Source organism: Nelumbo lutea, chromosome 5 (assembly GCF_056320005.1).
Source record: "Nelumbo lutea isolate HS-2025 chromosome 5, American lotus-T2T, whole genome shotgun sequence".
NCBI lineage: Eukaryota > Viridiplantae > Streptophyta > Magnoliopsida > Proteales > Nelumbonaceae > Nelumbo > Nelumbo lutea.
Window position 1 is genome coordinate 12,525,836 of NC_142688.1, and position 17,118 is coordinate 12,542,953.

The 17,118-nt window shown below is 41.2% G+C and overlaps 3 protein-coding genes across 16 annotated transcripts; all 3 read left to right on the forward strand.

Annotated features, from left to right (window-relative positions):
• Positions 1-222: 222 nt before the first annotated feature.
• Positions 223-13,014, forward strand: LOC148850397 (DNAJ heat shock N-terminal domain-containing protein). Of its 14 annotated transcripts, none has more exons than XM_088946033.1 (5): positions 345-471; positions 1,685-1,779; positions 2,098-2,203; positions 3,335-3,404; positions 12,369-13,014. In XM_088946033.1, the coding sequence occupies exon 5, from the start codon at positions 12,400-12,402 to the stop codon at positions 12,934-12,936; it is 537 nt and encodes a 178-aa protein (XP_088802159.1). In that variant the 5' UTR covers positions 345-471; positions 1,685-1,779; positions 2,098-2,203; positions 3,335-3,404; positions 12,369-12,399; the 3' UTR covers positions 12,937-13,014. The 14 variants fall into 14 exon arrangements, with proteins under 14 accessions (XP_088802160.1, XP_088802156.1, XP_088802167.1 ...); XM_088946032.1 differs by having other exon boundaries at positions 452-539; XM_088946031.1 differs by lacking the exon at positions 345-471 and adding an exon at positions 483-608.
• Positions 7,878-10,330, forward strand: LOC148850398 (uncharacterized). The gene is made up of 6 exons (XM_088944204.1): positions 7,878-8,358; positions 8,494-8,611; positions 8,716-8,897; positions 9,003-9,283; positions 9,425-9,571; positions 10,034-10,330. The coding sequence occupies exons 1-6, from the start codon at positions 7,878-7,880 to the stop codon at positions 10,328-10,330; spliced, it is 1,506 nt and encodes a 501-aa protein (XP_088800330.1).
• Positions 13,015-14,846: 1,832 nt separating the features above from the next.
• On the forward strand, positions 14,847-15,637 carry LOC148850399 (uncharacterized). The gene is made up of 2 exons (XM_088944205.1): positions 14,847-15,029; positions 15,170-15,637. Exons 1-2 carry the CDS (start codon positions 14,847-14,849, stop codon positions 15,635-15,637), a joined length of 651 nt encoding a protein of 216 aa, XP_088800331.1.
• The last annotated feature ends 1,481 nt before the right edge of the window (positions 15,638-17,118 follow it).

Sequence of the window (17,118 nt, forward strand, 5' to 3'; positions counted from 1 at the left end):
CTTAATACACGCCTGTGATTTGATGTGGAATTCGTTGGGGCACACTAAGTGGGCCGCAAGTCTGAATTCATGTATAGGGTGGCAATTGCTGACCAAACCCATTTGATCTGCCCAGTTCACTTTGAAAGTTGAAACAATTAAGGTGGCAATGTTACCCCAATCCATTTGACCCATCCAATCCATCCGCTTAAATATTCACGCACACTCACCCATCATAATAGTGGGTCGAGATGGGTCAAATGACCCATTAGAGTCAGGGGAAGAGGAAAGGGTCAGTGTGGGGTTGGGTCAAGGGTATCCAGTAGGGTCAGAGCAAAGGGTCAGGGTGGATTGGGTCGAGGGTCAAGGGGTTGGATCGAGGTTTCGTCGGAGGGTCTGGGTCTGTGGAAGGTTTCTCTGATCTGGGTTTCTCCGCCGTTCTCAGTTCATCTGCTGCAAAATCTCTACTGTTCTCCGCCGTTCTCAATCACAGTGAGAAAATCCGCCGTTCTCAGTTATCTGCTGCGATTCTTTACTTTTTTCCGCCATTTTCAATCACAGTGAGAAACTCCGCCATTCACGGTTCATCTGCTGTGATTTTCTACTGTTTTCTTCCGTTCTCAATCTCTGTGAGAAACTCCGCCATTATCCACCGTTCTCTTGTTCGATGATAAATTTCTAGAAATGGTTTCTAGAAAATAATTATCATGATAAATTTCTAAATATTTTGTCTTCTCTTGTTCGATGAAAGAAATTTTGCAGGAACTAAGATAATGGCCCTATTTACATATGTTTTTCTTCATATCAAAGTGTGCACATAGTACCTTAATTTGGAATTTGTTGTTTACATTCGTTTTAATAGTTTTTCATAGCTCTTCTTAGGTTATACATTGTTTTACTTGAGGTTTAAATATCAGCTGTACTAAATTCCTTGAGAAATGGAAGAATATCATGAAAATTCAGTTAGCATATTGACTTGGGGAAAATATGAATATGTTTAGGAAAGTTGGTGAGACATGAGAGAATAATTATAGGGAGGCTTCTTTTACAGTTCTAGGAATTTCTCAGAGAGGATCCCCTACTTCTTGTGTATCAGTGGTTGAAGTGATAAGTAGGATAGTATAGAGTAGTAGGATTGGCTATCATTAACTTCCAAGCAAGCTAGGAAGGACTGGTTGTTTTGTCATCGTTAGTTTGCTGGCCACTATAATTTTTGTTACTCATATCATGTGATTATGAGTGTTGCATTGGCTCTTCTAAATGGATGGCATGTTTGTATTGGACCTGCATCGGATTCTGTTACTCCAAAGATTGTTGAGGGATGCTTTTATGTAACATTTCCTTTTTGGACATGTGTTGCTTTTTTACTCCTGTATCCATGTCCATGCAACACCAAGACCGAGTTATCTGAATACCAACAAAGACTAGCTTGGAAATGGTTGTCTGATGCAGCTTATGATCCATAAAAGTCTGCAATAAATGGAAACTCAATTTCTGAAATCTCAGTCTATGAAAAGACAAAAATGTATGCAAGAAAAGGTTACTAAAGCATGGAAGTCAGTAGGTCAAAGTTTCAAGGAAGGTCAAGCAGTCAAAAGCTTAATTATTAAAGGCTCTTGGAACTTTAAAGGTTCATTGGAAGGGTTTTTGGATGGATATGAGCTTTTTGTTGAAATGGGTTCTAAGAACTGTGATGGTCTGGCAGATTCTTTAACTAGAACATGGTTTACAACTGACAATCTTGTATATGGTACACCAAGGCTGGGAGGAGATTTGTAAAGATCTTTTGTTCTAAATCTGGTGAGCAGCAAACTAGGGCTTTATTGGCATCCTTTTGTATATGTTTATTTTAAATTTGATCCATTTGTAATGGGATCAAATAGGGATTGATCCCAAGCAATCAGTTATGATCTGATCTAACAATATTTAAGTATATATGCTTATATCTACACAAAATTAATATGTATCTGTTAGTAAAGTTTGTTTGAATGTTATATGTTTACTAAAGAGTCGTAGGTTCAGATGTTATATTACCTATTTTTAAGTTACCTTATTCATGGTATAGAATATTGAAGTTAGTTTTAATTCATTTATTAAGTAATCTTGTTCACATTATAGAATATTGGGAGGTGGTGGAGTTCACGTGATTGATAGAGTTGCTGCAGCAGTTTAATCTGAATCCAGATGAGCAGGATATTATACTCTGGTCTCGAAGCCTCAGGAGGTGGTGGAGTTTCTGCATTTTCTACAATTTTCTAGTATTTTTCTGCATTTTCTGCAATTTTCTGGTGTTTTCATCCATTTTCTGGTATTTTCTGTTATTTTTGGGTATATGGGTGAACCCGACCCGCTTATACCACGTGGCAATCTCGGGAGAGTTGTTTCTCTAAAAAAATTGTTATTTTTTGGGTATATGGACCGACACAACCTGTTTCTGCCATGTGGCATCATTGAGAGGTGCTTCATCAAAAAGTGTTATTTTCGGGTACATGGGTCGACCCAAGTCGTTTATACCACATGACATCTTGGGAGAGTTGGTTCTCTCAAAAGTTGTTATTTAGGGCATGCGGGTCAACTCGACCCGTTTATGTATTTATATGCGATGGTAGGTGGGTTAGTATGGCTGAGGATGGACAAGGGTCATATGAATGGGTCAAGTGGGCCAATATGGGTGGGTTATGATCCTTTAACAAGCATTGATGATGGGTCATGGTGGGTTGGTGGGCCAAGATGGGTGGGTTGGTATTCAACCCTTACCCAACCCACCCATTTGCCACCCCTAGAAACAATGAAATCCACACATATCCGTAGCGGGTCAATATGGGTTAAAACTCATTAGGATGGGCGGGTGGGTTGTCAGGGTTTTGTGTATAGGGTTCGAAATTTTCTCAAAGTCGCTGAGCAACGTTATCTTCTTCCCTTCTGACTCGCCATTGAATCAACCTTCAGCATCATTTACGACCCTTCTCCCCTCCAAATCTCCTTTTGAACGAATCAAATTTGAATATCTCAACCAATATCATAAAGGTGGTAACCAATCAGGTGGTATTCATCAATATTCACAGGGTTGGGGTTGATTGATCAAAGATCATGTGTTTCCGGCATTGTAATTTACCCAGATATATTCCCATATATATGATTTGATCCAACCCCCTCAATCCATCCACTTCACCCATTTAAAAAGAAGAGGAGGTGCATGCAAAAATTGAAAGATGAAAGTAGAAGTGTAGAACCCCAAGTCCCAACAGCATTTTATTGTGTACTTTGATTCATTGGAGGTGGGTTGTTTCTTTGTTCTAGTCATGCATAAGACGGTTTAAAGAAACATGCCTAATTCCTGGTAACTCTCTTGCAGAATCTGTTGGTTCAGATTGAAGAATCATATGGAACGATGTTTTACTCAGAGTAACTATAATCCTGTACAGGTAGTTGTTCCTAACATTAAACACCTTTTTTTTCAAAACCTTTTTTTTGTGTGTACATGACTATGACTACGTAATTAAGTAATTATGGATGCAATAATCCTTAAATGGATTTTATTCATATGAGAAAATCTCCAAGAAACTGAAAATTTTCTTGACCATATCCTTACTGTAGACCACTAAGGATATGGTCAGGAATCTATTCGTGGAATTCTTTCAACACCCTTAAAACATCATTCTTTAGAAAATCCCAAAAGTGTTTGTAGAATGCCATGGTAAACCCATCCGGACCCATAGCCTTATCTCCTTCCATCTCTTTTAAAGCCTCCCAAATCTCCCTTTCTTCAAACTCTCTCTCCAGATCTGCAGCTTGCTCCTCCGAGAGGCCATCAAGTTTTGGCTTGTTAACCCACTCTTGTAAAGGTTCTCATAGAACTCCACAATATGGCTTTTCATTCTGTCTACTTCCTCCACCAACACCATTCACAACCAACCTTTTCAGCATATTTTCCCTTCTCCTAGCACTAGCTAATTTGTGAAAAAACTTTGTGTTGTTATCACCCTTTTGTAATCAGAAACATTTCGAACGCTGCCTCCATTTTGTCTCCTCTTGATAGGCTGTTCTGTCGAAATCCAGCTTGGCTCCTTGTCTCTTCCTTTTTTTCTTCCTGAGTTAACTGCCTCTCCTCTTCAGCTCTGTTGATTTCAACAATTGTATCTAAACAACTTTTGAGTTTCTGTTCCACCCCTTTGAAAGAGTCCTTCCAGATTTTAATTTGCTCCTTTAAGGCCTTCCGCTTCTTGCCAAACACATGACTAGCTGTTCCTTCCACAGAAACACCTTTCCACCAACTTCTCTGCTGCTCCACAAAACCTTCCTCTTCAAGCCACAAGTTTTCGAATCTGAAAAGCACTGGCTTGAATTGAATGCCACCGCAATCCAGGCAAATGGGAATATGATCTGATAAAGGTCTAGGAAGGGCCTCTTGGGACAGATTAGGAAACTTCTCCTCCCATTCAGTAGATACCACAAAGCGGTCTAACTTCACAAGGGTAGCATCCTCCTGATTGTTTGTCCACGTGAATTTGGCTCCAATCAAAGGAAGATCCACTAACACCCATCTCTCCATAAAACTGGCAGAACCCCTCATGCCTCACCTGGACCTCACTTCCCCTTTTTTCTCATGCTCAAAACAAGTAGTGTTAAAATCCCCTCCTACCACCCAAAGTATATTCCACTCTTCTCTTACTTCGTCAAGTTCCTGCCAGAAAAAATCCCTCAAGGAGTTCACATTTGGGCCATATACTACAGTTAAAGCAAAATCCCAACCATCTTCGAGCAACTGGAACCAAATTGAAATAGAAAAAAGACTCACCTTCCTACCCTTCACTTCTACCACATTTGAATCCCAGTGACTACTATCCCACCTGTAGTCCCCACTGTTGGCAAAGCTTCCCATTCACAATCACATTCCCCCCAAACACTTCTTATTTTCTAGGCATCCAAAGTCTCCATTTTGGTTTCTTGGAGACAAAGGACGTCTGCCTTCCACTTGCTTATATGTGCCCTTGCCACCACCTTTCTCCTGCCTGAGTTCAGACCTCTTGATATTCCCAGAGGCGATCTTCATTTGAAAGAAGAGATAGATTGGTTTGGTGGTCCATTCCCATCTCCCTGCATGAATTATTTTATTGTTTCTCTGACTCTGCATGGATTCCATCTCCCTGCATGTAACACTAATGTTAGACCATAATGTAACTGCAGGAACTCTCATAACACGAAATTTCCCTAATTTATTCTTCAAAGAATGCCGAACCTGGTAATCTGTCAAATATTGTAGAAATCACTATGGAAACAGAGGATTTTTTAGGAGAGGTATGGGAGAGGAGAGGAAGTTCAAGCTAGCGGGGAAATGGAGACGGGAGTTGTTCATTGAGGCCAAATCCTTCCTGTTTGAGTAGGGAAGGACAAAGGGGAAGGCTCTCTTGAAAATCAGAGAAGGGAGCAAGGCGTCGATTCTCCTACCAGAGGAGGCCTGTGCATGGTTGAAAGGTTTTGTAGATGGAACTATAAATTCCTTTCGGGAAGAAGGTTGGAGAAACTCATTGACCTGTGAGAACAAGAGGTTCGAATCTGTGCTAAAAAGGAATGGAAAAGGGTGGTTCATAATGGTCACCAAACTCTTTGGTAATAACAAAAAGCAAGTGATGTGTATTCCAAAAGGCCTGAAGCGAAGAGGGTGGGCTTCTTTCACTTCTAATCTTTAGGCTTTTCTCTTGGAGGTCGAAGGTAGAGTAGAAGAAGCCCCTGGCTCGAAGTTTTGTTCTGTGCCCTGCTCAAAGCTTTTCCCTGAAGTCTTGGTGTCCGGCTTGACTGCCCTTCGACGAGTAGCTTTGGAAGAAGGGAGTAGGAGCTGGGAGAAGAGGGTGGTCTTAGTGGCAGAAAGGGTGATAGAAGATTGGATGAAAGTCTTAGAAGTTTTAGCAGAGAAGTTGGGTTTAGATGAAGATGTAATGTTGTTGCCTTTTGTTGAAAAGAAAGCCTTACTAGATATTGGAGATAAGAATCTGTTCTTCAGCTCTTTCCTTGTAGAAGGAAGTTTGATTCAGGTCTAGAATTGGGCTCCATATTGCAACGAAGTTGAACCCAGAGCCAACAGTTTTTTGATTAAACTTCTCGGTCTTCCCTTCAACCTTTGGAATGATCTTATTCTGGGGAAAATTACCAGGGCGTTGGGTGGAGTTTTGTTGGAGGCTAACTTAAGAAACTTGAGAGTGGTGGAACTTAAGGTTGTTGGGATCAAATCAGAGAACTTGCCATGGATCTTCGAAGTTCTTTCAGAAGGCGCTTGGTACAAGGTCTGGTTAGCTTCAGAAGTTGAAGCCTTGCTTTGGGGAAGACGACTAGAGGTTGAAGGAACTGACGAGCTCGCAGGGGGGTGTACACGTGGTCTTCAAGGGCTGGCATGAAAGCCTGTTGTGTGTGGGTGATTTACAGAGGAAGGGGAACAGTCGTAGGAGCACCCCAAGTTTTGAAGCCTTCCTGTTAAGGCCTCTTTTTCAAATTTTTTTGAAGAGGGGTTGTTTAAAGAGGGTGGCCCGTCCTATGCTGACGTGGCTAAGTTGGGAAAGAGTCGTTTATGCTCTAAGTCTCTCTCCAAACCGGCTTTAAGGAAGGTCAAGCCATCAGTGGTTGAGCCTACTTTCGGTTTTAAAAGCCCACGTGACAACTTAAGTCATCACGTGGGGTGGGGCAGGCATGGGGCGATGATAGATGACAACTTTCATCTATCATCGTCTAACTCTCGCCCTCTCGACTGTGGAGGGGCGAGGTCAGTGAACAAGGTTGAAGGATGCCAGCCTTTGTGCTAGGTCCGATGGGCAGTCGGTGATGCACAAAATCTTAGCATTTCTGATCGCCCGATCCCACGCTATTCGAGAGGCAGACTATAAGAGAAAGAAGAGGTTGATCAAGGTTGGTTGAGCTACGGTTCAGATTCTGATCATGATGAAAGTTCAGAAGCCTATGGGAGTTTAGGCAGTGCGGCAATTGAAACTCTATCTAAAGGTCAAAACAGGGATTCTTTTAGCCTGGACTGTTTGTTCTTAGGGGATTCGGTGGGGGAAGGAAAGGAGGGGGAGGAGTGGGTGTTTGATTTTAACCCAATACTGGCTGAGCCCCCCCCCCCTAGTTCTAGTGCTTTGTAAGAGGCCGAAAAGGAGGTAGCTCGGGTCTTCTTAGAGCGGAATAGGGGTACTTCACAGAAAGGTACATATTTTGGTACAGAAAGGGGTCTTTGTGTTGATACAACGACAGGGATTTTCCTCCCCCATCTCTGGGAGACAGAGTGCTCTGATTTCTCAAAAAAGAAAGTGACTACCTCTCATTCGCCTTTGCTCTCTCCTCACTTCTCTACCTCAGGTAAATCCCTCAACTCTGTCAATTCAGTTTTGGATACTGATGAGCGCTCTGTCTCTCTTGTACCAGATTCTCTTCCCAACCAAGAGTCGGAAGCCCTTGATCTGAAAGCCACAAGGAGTCTACAGGGGGGGAAGTGGGTGAGGAAACTTGTAGAGAGACAATAATTTGGGAAATCTTAGAAAGCCTCTTGGGTGAAGTGGAAATGAAGGATTTGTAAAGAGGGAACAGACAGGGCTGTGGTTGGAGGTGATGTGAGAAGGAACAAGAAGCTTCCTAGGAGTGAGGAGAGTGCTTCTTTAGAAAAAGAGGAAACTAATGGGGAAGAGTTAGTTGCAGAGTTTGTGAAAAAGTTGGGGTGCAAGCTGAAAAACCCGAATGATCTAAAAGCCTACATGCAAAATAAAGAGGACAGCAAGATGAAATTTAGAAGGCTGAGTGAAGTGGAGAGATTAAAAAGGATATTGAGGGGGACAAGAAGTTTGAAGTGAAAGGGATTAGAAGAAAAGGGTCTAAATAGTTCTTGGAGGAGTTAGGGTTAAGGCTTTTAGTTTACAATGAGAATCCTAAGTTGGAATGTGAGGGGGTTGGGCAGCATTAGGAAGAGAGCAACAATCAAAGAGGTAATTAAGAAGTTTAATCCGGATGTGGTTATGCTTCAGGAATCCAAAAGAATGGATTTTGATTGCAGATGGGCAAGGAGTGTGTGGAGTTCTAGAGGTTTTAAGTGGGTAGCTGCTCCGTCGTGGGGTTCCTCGGGAGGGATTGTGACCCTGTGGAAAGAAGAGATACTCTTAGGTATGGAGGAGTTAATTGGAGATCACTCTGTCTCCCTGAAGTTCAAACAAGTGGCCGATGGATATGAATGGGTACTAACAAATGTGTATGGCCCCAATGACTATAGGCAAAGGGAGAAATTATGGGAAGAATTGAGTGACATTAGAGGCCTTTGGGATGGACCCTGGTGTGTGGGAGGGGACTTTAATGTAGTGAGATTTATGGAGGAAACCAACAACCCCAGACAGAGAATGACAACAAGTATGAGGAAATTCAACCAATTTGTGGACTCTTTTAATCTCAAATAACTTCCTTTCCTAAATAATAACTTCACTTGGTCCAACCTTCAATCACGACCAATTTGCTCTAAGTTGGACAGATTTTTGTTCTCAACAGATTGGGAGGAACATTGGGGCAATATTACTTCTAGGGCTCTCCATAGACTTACTTCAGACCACTGGCCAATAGTTTTGGCCAAGGAGGAATTAAGAGGAGTAGGGCCTACCCCTTTCAAGTTTGAAAATATGTGGTTGACTCATCTGGGTTTCATTGAGAAAATCAGAGAGTAGTGGGAGCAAGTTAATCCGGTAGTTGATTGGGAGGGAATGAGTGGAATAGGCTGGAGTTTGGAAGATCAGAAGAAAGAAAGCAAGTTCTGGTGGAGCAAATCGAGGATTTGGACCTGAAGGAAGAGAGAGGCCCCTTTGGAGAGGAAGAAAGGAAGTTGAGATGGGTTTTAAGGAGGCAGATGGAGGACATCCTGATTAAGGAGGAAATCAATTGGAGGCAAAAATCTAGGTGTAAGTGGCTAAAGGAGGGAGACAGAAACACAAGGTTTTTCCATTCAGTGGCAAATGGAAGGAGAAAGAAGAATTACATCTCTAACTTGGAAGTTGATGGAGCAGTTTTGTCTCACCCAGCTGAAATTGCAGAGGCCCTAGTAAACCACTTCAAATCTATTTTTAGAAGGCCTTTAAATGAGAGAGTGTGGTTGGAGGGTTTGGATTGGCCGACTCTAAGTGCAGAGAAGAGAGAGTGGCTAGAAAAAAGCTTCGATATGGAGGAGGTAAAGGAAGCAGTATTCTCTATGGATAGGACAAAAGCTCCGGGTCCAGATGGGTTCACAATGGCCTTTTACCAAGATTGCTGGGATGTTTTGGAGAATGATCTTACATCGGTTTTTGAGGTGTTCCACAGGAGGGGTGTAATAAACCGGGGCTTGAACTCAACTTTCATTGCCTTAGTCCCAAAGAAGAAAGATGCTTCTCAACCAAAAGATTTTAGACCTATTAGTCTGGTGACTAGCTTGTACAAAATCATTGCAAAGGTGCTATCTCTCAGGATAAAGAAGGTGCTCCCTTCTATTATTGCACCCAACCAAAGTGTTTTTGTGGAAGGAAGACAGATCACCGATCAGATCCTCATTGCAAATGAGAGATTGGAGAGCTTTAGAAAGTCAAAGAAGAAGGGAGTGGTTTGCAAATTGGATTTGGAGAAGGCTTTCGACTTGGTTGATTGGTCTTTCTTGACGGAGGTGTTGAGGAGTTTTGGTTTTGGTGACAGGTGGTGCAAGTGGATTTGGAGTTGTGTTAGGACTTGCCATTATTCTATCATGGTGAACAGGACTGTGGTTGACTTCTTTTCGGCATTGAGAGGTCTAAGACAAGGAGGTACACTTTCCCCTTTTCTTTTCACCCTTATTGTTGATGTGTTTGGGCGATTGATCCATAGAGCAGACTCGAGGAATCCAATAGGAGGGTGGAGAGTAGGAAGGGAGGAGGTTCCCTTAACTCTTCTACAGTTTGCAGATGATACTATCCTTTTCTGTGAAGGAGGGAACCTTAGTTGGATCCGGAATCTAAAGTTGACAATACAACTTTTTGAGTAGATATCTAACCTCAAGGTAAACTTTGACAAGAGTTGTGCTCTTCTACAGTTTGTAGATGATACTATCATTTTCTGTGAAGGAGGGAACCTTAGTTGGATCCGGAATCTAAAGTTGACAATACAACTTTTTGAGCAGATATCTAACCTCAAGGTAAACTTTGACAAGAGTTGTGTGGTGGGAGTGAATGTGAACGAAAGAGACCTAAGGGAATCTGCAGATGAGCTAGGCTGTGCTATTATGGATTGGCCCCTGACTTATTTGGGCCTCCCTTTAGGAGATAATCCTAAGAGTATTAGGTTTTGGGCAACGGTAGTGGAGAGGTTTGAGAAGAGGCTAGCGGCCTGAAAGAGGAGTTATCTTTCTTTAGGTGGAAGAGTCTCTCTCATTAGATCTACCCTAGCTAACCTTCTTGTTTACTTTCTATCAGTGTTTAAGATCCCCTCAAAGGTTTCAAATCGTTTGGAAAAATTATTAAGGAACTTTCTCTGGGAGCCTGGAGAGGAGAGGAGAGATCATAGGGTGAGTTGGGAGGTGGTCTCTAGGTGTAAAACACTAGGAGGTTTGGGGATTGGTAATTTCAAGAAAAGGAACATGGCTCTTCTGGGGAAGTGGTTGTGGAGGTTCTCTTTGGAAAGGGATAAATTGTGGACTAAGATTGTGGTTAGCATTCATGGGCTGGAAGACAATGGTTGGGATCCTGGAATCTTGGCAAGGGCTTCATCTACTTCTCCTTGGAGTTCCATCCACAATCTGCTTCCAGTTTTCTCCCCTTGAATCAGGTATGGTCTAAACTCTGGTAACCGAATAAATTTCTAGGAACATCTTTGGGTCGGGGATTTTCCTCTGAAAGACAAGTTTCCTTCCTTGTATGCTCTTTTAGACTTGAAAAATGAACTCATTTCTTCTTTCTTAGTCCCTTCAGCTTCCACTTCGGAGTTTGGTTGGAACCTTGGCCTGCGTAGGGCAATTAGGGATACGGACTTGGATAGCCCGGTAGCTCTGCTAGCCTCCCTTGAGGATGTCTTTTTAAACCCTGCCAAGGAAGACACCATATTTTGGACCCTTTCTAGCTCTGGTACCTTTTCTTGTGCTTCTTTCTTTGAAACCTTAACTCAGCCTCCTACCCCCTAGGGTTGTCCTTTCCAGTTAAGGAAATTTGGAGCAGACTTGTTCCTCCTCGGGTGGGGTTTTTTTGTTGGAAAATTTTCCTAGAAAGAATCAACACTTTAGACTTACTCCAAAGAAAGAAACCCAACTATTGTCTACTTCCTAATAGATGTGCTCTTTGTAAAGCTGATGGGGAATCTGGCTACCATCTCATGGTCTCTTGTAAGGTTGCTAAATTTGTTTGGGAGTGGGTTTTCTCCCGTTTTGGGCGTTCTTGGTATCCTCCGAAAACTGTCCAAGGTTTGTTTTCTCCTTTTTTCAATTGGCCTAAGAAGAGAGGGAAGACTATGTGGAGGTGTATTAGGGCAGCGATTTGTTGGTCTTTGTGGGAAGAAAGAAACTCACGCATATTTTCTAACAAGGAAAAAACTCTGGAAGATTTGTTAGATCGAATCCTCATAAGAGTGGTCCACTGGCTAAAATCTTTGGAGTTGTTTTCAGATTGTCCTATGGATGACTTGCTAAGAAATTGGAAAGAGATTGCTTTCATTGCTAAATGCAAGAGGACTCGTTGTCCGTTCTAGTCCCCCCCTCGGGCTTTATAAAGCTGAATTTTGATGGCAGCAGTGTAAGGAATCCAGGGCCCTCTGGGATTGGAGGAGTTTTCAGGAATGAGGAAGGGATTGTTACTGCTTTATTCTCTGGCCCTATTGGAGAAGGTGACTCTCTTAGGGCTGAGATCCTTGCAGCGCTTGAAGGAATTCGAAAAGCAAAAGATCTAAATATCAGCCGTTTGATTCTGGAAGGTGACTCGAAGGTGGTGGTTAATTGGTTGAAGACAGAGGACAGTGGTTTGTGGAACTTTAACAATGAGAAAAAAAAATGGTTCTTTTGGCTGGGTAGGGACATTGAGATTCAGTACAGCTGGGTGAAGAGGAGTGCCAACTCATTTGCGGATGGGTTGGCCAAGCAAGGAGTGAATAGGGAGGTTGTTTTTTGGGCTAGTTTTTAATTTTCTTTGCATTCCCTGTGTTTTCTGTTTTGGGGGAGCTAAGTTATTTTATCTCCCCTTGTATTATTTTCCCTCTCTTCTCTTAATTTAATGAAGTTGATGTTATTGATAAAAAAAAATGTAGAAATCACTATGCCACCATATTCATATGCACTTCCATTTGATCTTGCTCTTTTTTATTTCTCGAAGTTATTTTAGTTTAAAGTTGTTGGCAGATTATCCTTGTTTGCTTGCTTATTGCGTCTTTTTTTTCTGCATGCACAGTGAATGTGGTGTATCAGAAGTAGCATTTACCATGCTTATTGCTGATAGTTCCATCCAGAAAACCCACTACGACATACTGTCAGTGAAGGAAGATGCTAGTTATGAAGAGATCCGTGCAAGCTACAGGTCTGCTATCCTAAGTGCCCATCCAGATAAATTGCAAAGGATATCTGTGATATCTGATCCTGACCATGAGTCACAAGAAAGATTTCTAAATATACAGAAGGCTTGGGAAGTCCTCAGCAATTCAAAGTCCCGTGCAGCTTATGATTGTGAGCTACGGGCTTCAAGACGGGATGTGATAACTGCAGAAGATGTCAGGTTGGACAAAATGATTGTGGAAGATGTTGGCGAAGTTGTAGAGCTCTTTCACCAATGCAGGTGTGGTGATTATTTCTCAGTTGATTCTTCAGAGCTAAGGGAGATGGGATATTCATTGGAGAAGAATGAAAATAAGACACTATTACGGACCCCAGATGGGATCCGGTCATCCATTATACTTCCTTGTGGGTCTTGTTCTCTGAAAATCCGCCTGATAATTGATGCAGATTTGAGTTTTTCCAATTGATTATTATCTGTTTCATTGTTCTGGTTACTTCAACTTGATGGATCTATAAATAACCAACTGGGATCATTTTTTAGTCTCCATTCATATCTATATCTATCTATTTTCCTTTTAAAATACCCCTATTCGTTAATTTATTATGCATTCGGGTTGGTTACTTGGTTATGTATTTTTTATGCATTACAATTTACTTAATATGAAAAGTGCTTTTAATGTTTTTACTTCTTTTTGTGACTATACTCAATTGGCCTAGGTTGCATTGAAGGAAGCCGGCTTGTTTCTTAATAGATCTCAAGATTTGTATTATCAAAAAGAAAACAGATCTCAAGATTTAAGTGGTATCATTTTCTTTTTCGCTCAAAATGACTGAATTTTCAGCTTTTTAAAATATATTTTATAACAATACCTGTTGTTAGGGGTGGACATGAATTGAGCTTTCTATAAGTTGTCCTAATTTGAATTGTGAAAAGCTTGATTCAGTTGGACTTAAATCGAATTGAGTCAAACTTGATCCTAATATGTAGGCTTGTTTGCAGATTGAGTTGGTTTCGAACCTAATCAAACCTAATTTAAACATACGAGCTTTTAAGTTGAGCCGAATTCTAGCTCATACCTCTAGTTCAAATAGAGTTGAGCCTGATGCTTTTCTATTGATTTCGAACATACGGGCTTTTGAGTCAAATTGAATTTGAGTTCATGTTTCTTAACTCAAATTGAACTCGAGATTGATGCTTTTTTTTTATTGAAGTGAACTCAAATAGAGAAATATTTAGCTTGATTCGACTTGAATCAACCCCTACCTGTTGGCTTCTCAAACTTCTATTTACAGTGATTCAAGTGATATTAAGAATAAGTCTTCCATAAGGCTTATTGCCTTTTTCACTTTTTTATGTTTCAGCACTTGAATTGGCTTACCAAAGTTTGTAAAACAGGGGCCAAACCTGAAACAGTATCTCTGCTATATATCAAGCATGAGAATGTAATTTGAAGTCTCAGAGCGCCCACTTTATGTAATGACAAAGGTGGCAATCCCTCTCACGACCCCAGATGACAGGGACCAACATTGGGTAATGGTATTTTATTTATTTATTTGCTAACGTAGACTCGTAGTGACGAATGGATGGTTGAAACTGGGTAATGCCCATTTAGCCTGTTCAATGGGATTTGATCCCAAACATAGCTATATTAACTACAATTAACCGAACTTACCAACAAAGCCACATCAATTGGTGAAATCTGGAAAAGCGCAAGACCAAATTAATTTAATAATCTTGGCTGCTAGTTTCTGATTTTCTATATAATCGTATCTAGGTCAGTATCCTGTGGTGCGTACCATCCTTAAAAGCGGTCAACTTACCTCACATGTCAAAGCATACACATACGGGGAAGATGGTGACATACCTACAGCTCAAGCTCAAAGGGTGTTGTGTTTTCTGATCTCTATTGGGGAACAGGAACTCGTCGATGGAGAAACATTTCTAGAAATTCCAAGGGGAGATCACAATTTGGTGTAATGTCATCAGTTAACTTTAGCTTAAAGTGAATTAATACAGAAAACTATAAAACTGCCATACTGCCATCAGTTTGTTGTAATTTATGCATCAGTGATGGAAACGTTTGAAAATTCGAGGAATTAAGGTTTCGTGTAATTTCCCGTAACCGTCAGATCAACATTACATCTCAAAAGTGATGAGACACTAAATGCTCTTTTTCATATTTTCAACTACAATACTACTGCTTTTTTTAACGTAAATTTCTCCTAATCTTCTGACGACGTTAGCTTTACCCCAAAGGTCAGGAACCCAAGGTTTCAGATAAATACATCCCTCAACCACTTGACTCGTACATAGCATGAATCAAAGATTAGAAACCCACGATTTCGTTTCCGACATTAATCTTGTCTCTAAAACACCATGGTTTTTTTAGCTCATGAAGAGTCTAAGAACACGTCCAAAAGATGCAGATTCATAGCTTCAGCCTTGAAGGATGCACTTTCTCATTGCCACACCTTCCATGGAAGGTCGTCTTCTTCGAGCCTGGAGGAGGAGGAGGATGAGTATCTACCCGGCGACATTGGCATTGATGAGGAGCAAGAAGTATATATAGTTTGATGAATTAATTCCAGTCTTTTTGTTGGATTTCGCGAACTCGATCGAAATCTCTTCTTCTCAATTCTCATTTGCGTTGACGTTATATATATATATATTTTTTTTTTTTTTTTTTTTTTTTTTCTCAGGTAATAGTTCTGGAAATTCGTAGTCGGGCTATGGAGGCAAAGATGAAGCGCAAGGGTCGTTGGATGACAGAGAGTCTCTGTTGGGCCGTCTCTTCTTCGACTGGAGAATTGTTCATGGCTCCATACCCAAAGGACATGCACCATGTAGAAGATGATAACAAAGTTGAGGACAATGACGAGATGGAAACCTTTTTTTCTGCGGAGAGTTGCTTCTCCCGCTGTTCGAGTGCAAGCAGAGAAGTCCTCTTCTCTGCCGGCAGTTGCTTCTCGCGTTGTTCAAGCATGATGAGCAAGGTTGATTTCGGTGAAGCCCGGAGGCGTTCAATAATTCAGGAATTCTGCCATTGTGAAGGGTGGCCGTTTGGTCTATGCAGAAGAGCTGTGTTGCTTCCACCTCTTCCCAGATCTCCTTCGGAATCATGGTCGTGGCATAAAGGCAATCGGATTGTGATTGTGAAGACACATTAATACTGCGGCACCGGTGATTATTATTCTTGTGTCCTCTCCCACCTCGGCTGTTTTCCGTTTTCAAAGAAAGTCATCAGATAAATAAGTGATTCACATATTGATATAAAGACATCCTTATCACTCATGCAAATTAATTAAATAGAGATTCAACCAGAATTGATGAAACGTGTAATGAAGAGAAGAAAATGATGGTCGATCTTTTTTTTTTTATTTCATCCAAATTAAAATGCACGATACTGTCTTTGAATATAATTTCTCATCCATCACCATTGTTCTGGTTGACTGCAACTGGAGGTGGAGGTGATAGATGTGAGACGCTACAAAATGCAGGCATTTTTCCAAGAATTAAGAGATAATTAAATGGGAGTCAATATCATCATGGTAAAAATTACTAAATACCGATTTTTTTTTTTTTTTTTGTGTGTGTGTGTGCGTATGAAACAAAACCCCATTGAATTAGGAACATTAAAACAGAAAGAGAGAGAACACAGAAAACTAAAAACCAAGAAAACAAAAGAAACGACCCCCTCACTGCACTTGGTTCTATGATTCTATACCAACTATGTTGGATAATTATTATTAGAAAACCGAAAACCAATCAGAAACTGGAAAGGGAACCGACCAGACATGACAGTGTGACACCACACTATCCCTAAAACCACACTGGACAACTCGTGGACCATCGAATCTCAGCCCAAATCACGGCCACCGTTTAAACGGTAATAAAAGGACAACACCTTGATTGGGGTATTGATCAGGCACAGAATACGAGAATCTCAGACCAGCCGCCCCACCAAGTTAGGATGGGGTGGGTGGGCCAGGATGGCCATTGCCATATCCAGCTCAAGTTGGTCTAACCCCTTATTCTTAATCTGGAACCGGAAGAGAGTGAGATTCCCGATCTCTGGTACTCAACGACTAAGCACATTCTCTTTATAAACTGAAAAAGAGCGATATACATCAGCATCGCACAAGAGAGTGAGATGCCAGGACAAAGGAAAGATGCAACTCTGTTGCTTATTGTAAAACAAGTGGTTTTACTCTTCAAGCGTATTGTGATTCTGGTTGGGCGAGTTGTATACTTGTTCACTGTTCAACCACAGGCTACATTAGTTGGCCTCTTTCCATTGTCCTGACAAACAAAGAAACAACACATGGTTTATTTGTCTTCTACTACTGAAGCTGAATACTATGATGCCATGGCTGTCACTACAGGATACATCAGAGCTCCTTTGGCTCAAACGTGTGCTTGTGAAGTATCAATTATTGCCACCAACCCCGTGTTTCACGATTGCACCAAATACATTAACATTCATTGCCATTTTATTCTTGAACACATTCAACAATGGGAGATTCAGATTGTAAGCTTCAGCCAGCAATCTCCTTACCATGGCTGTCAATGTTGAACATTTTACTTCTCTTATTGGCAAATTGGGCAGTGTGAATCCACATTATGCTAGAGACGGAAATTCGATTCCCAC

What these genes read in the sequence shown, in the direction of transcription:
- LOC148850398 (XM_088944204.1), top strand. Translation starts at nt 7,878, where the DNA reads ATGAGAATCCTAAGTTGGAATGTGAGGGGGTTGGGCAGCATTAGGAAG. An exon ending in CAGACAGAGAATGACAACAA is followed by an intron (nt 8,359 to 8,493) that starts GTATGAGGAAAT and finishes TGTTCTCAACAG; the next exon opens with ATTGGGAGGAACATTGGGGC. An exon ending in ATCTTACATCGGTTTTTGAG is followed by an intron (nt 9,284 to 9,424) that starts GTGTTCCACAGG and finishes ATCATTGCAAAG; the next exon opens with GTGCTATCTCTCAGGATAAA.
- LOC148850397 (XM_088946034.1), top strand. Translation starts at nt 12,400, where the DNA reads ATGCTTATTGCTGATAGTTCCATCCAGAAAACCCACTACGACATACTG.
- LOC148850399 (XM_088944205.1), top strand. Translation starts at nt 14,847, where the DNA reads ATGGTTTTTTTAGCTCATGAAGAGTCTAAGAACACGTCCAAAAGATGC. An exon ending in GCATTGATGAGGAGCAAGAA is followed by an intron (nt 15,030 to 15,169) that starts GTATATATAGTT and finishes TTTTTTTCTCAG; the next exon opens with GTAATAGTTCTGGAAATTCG.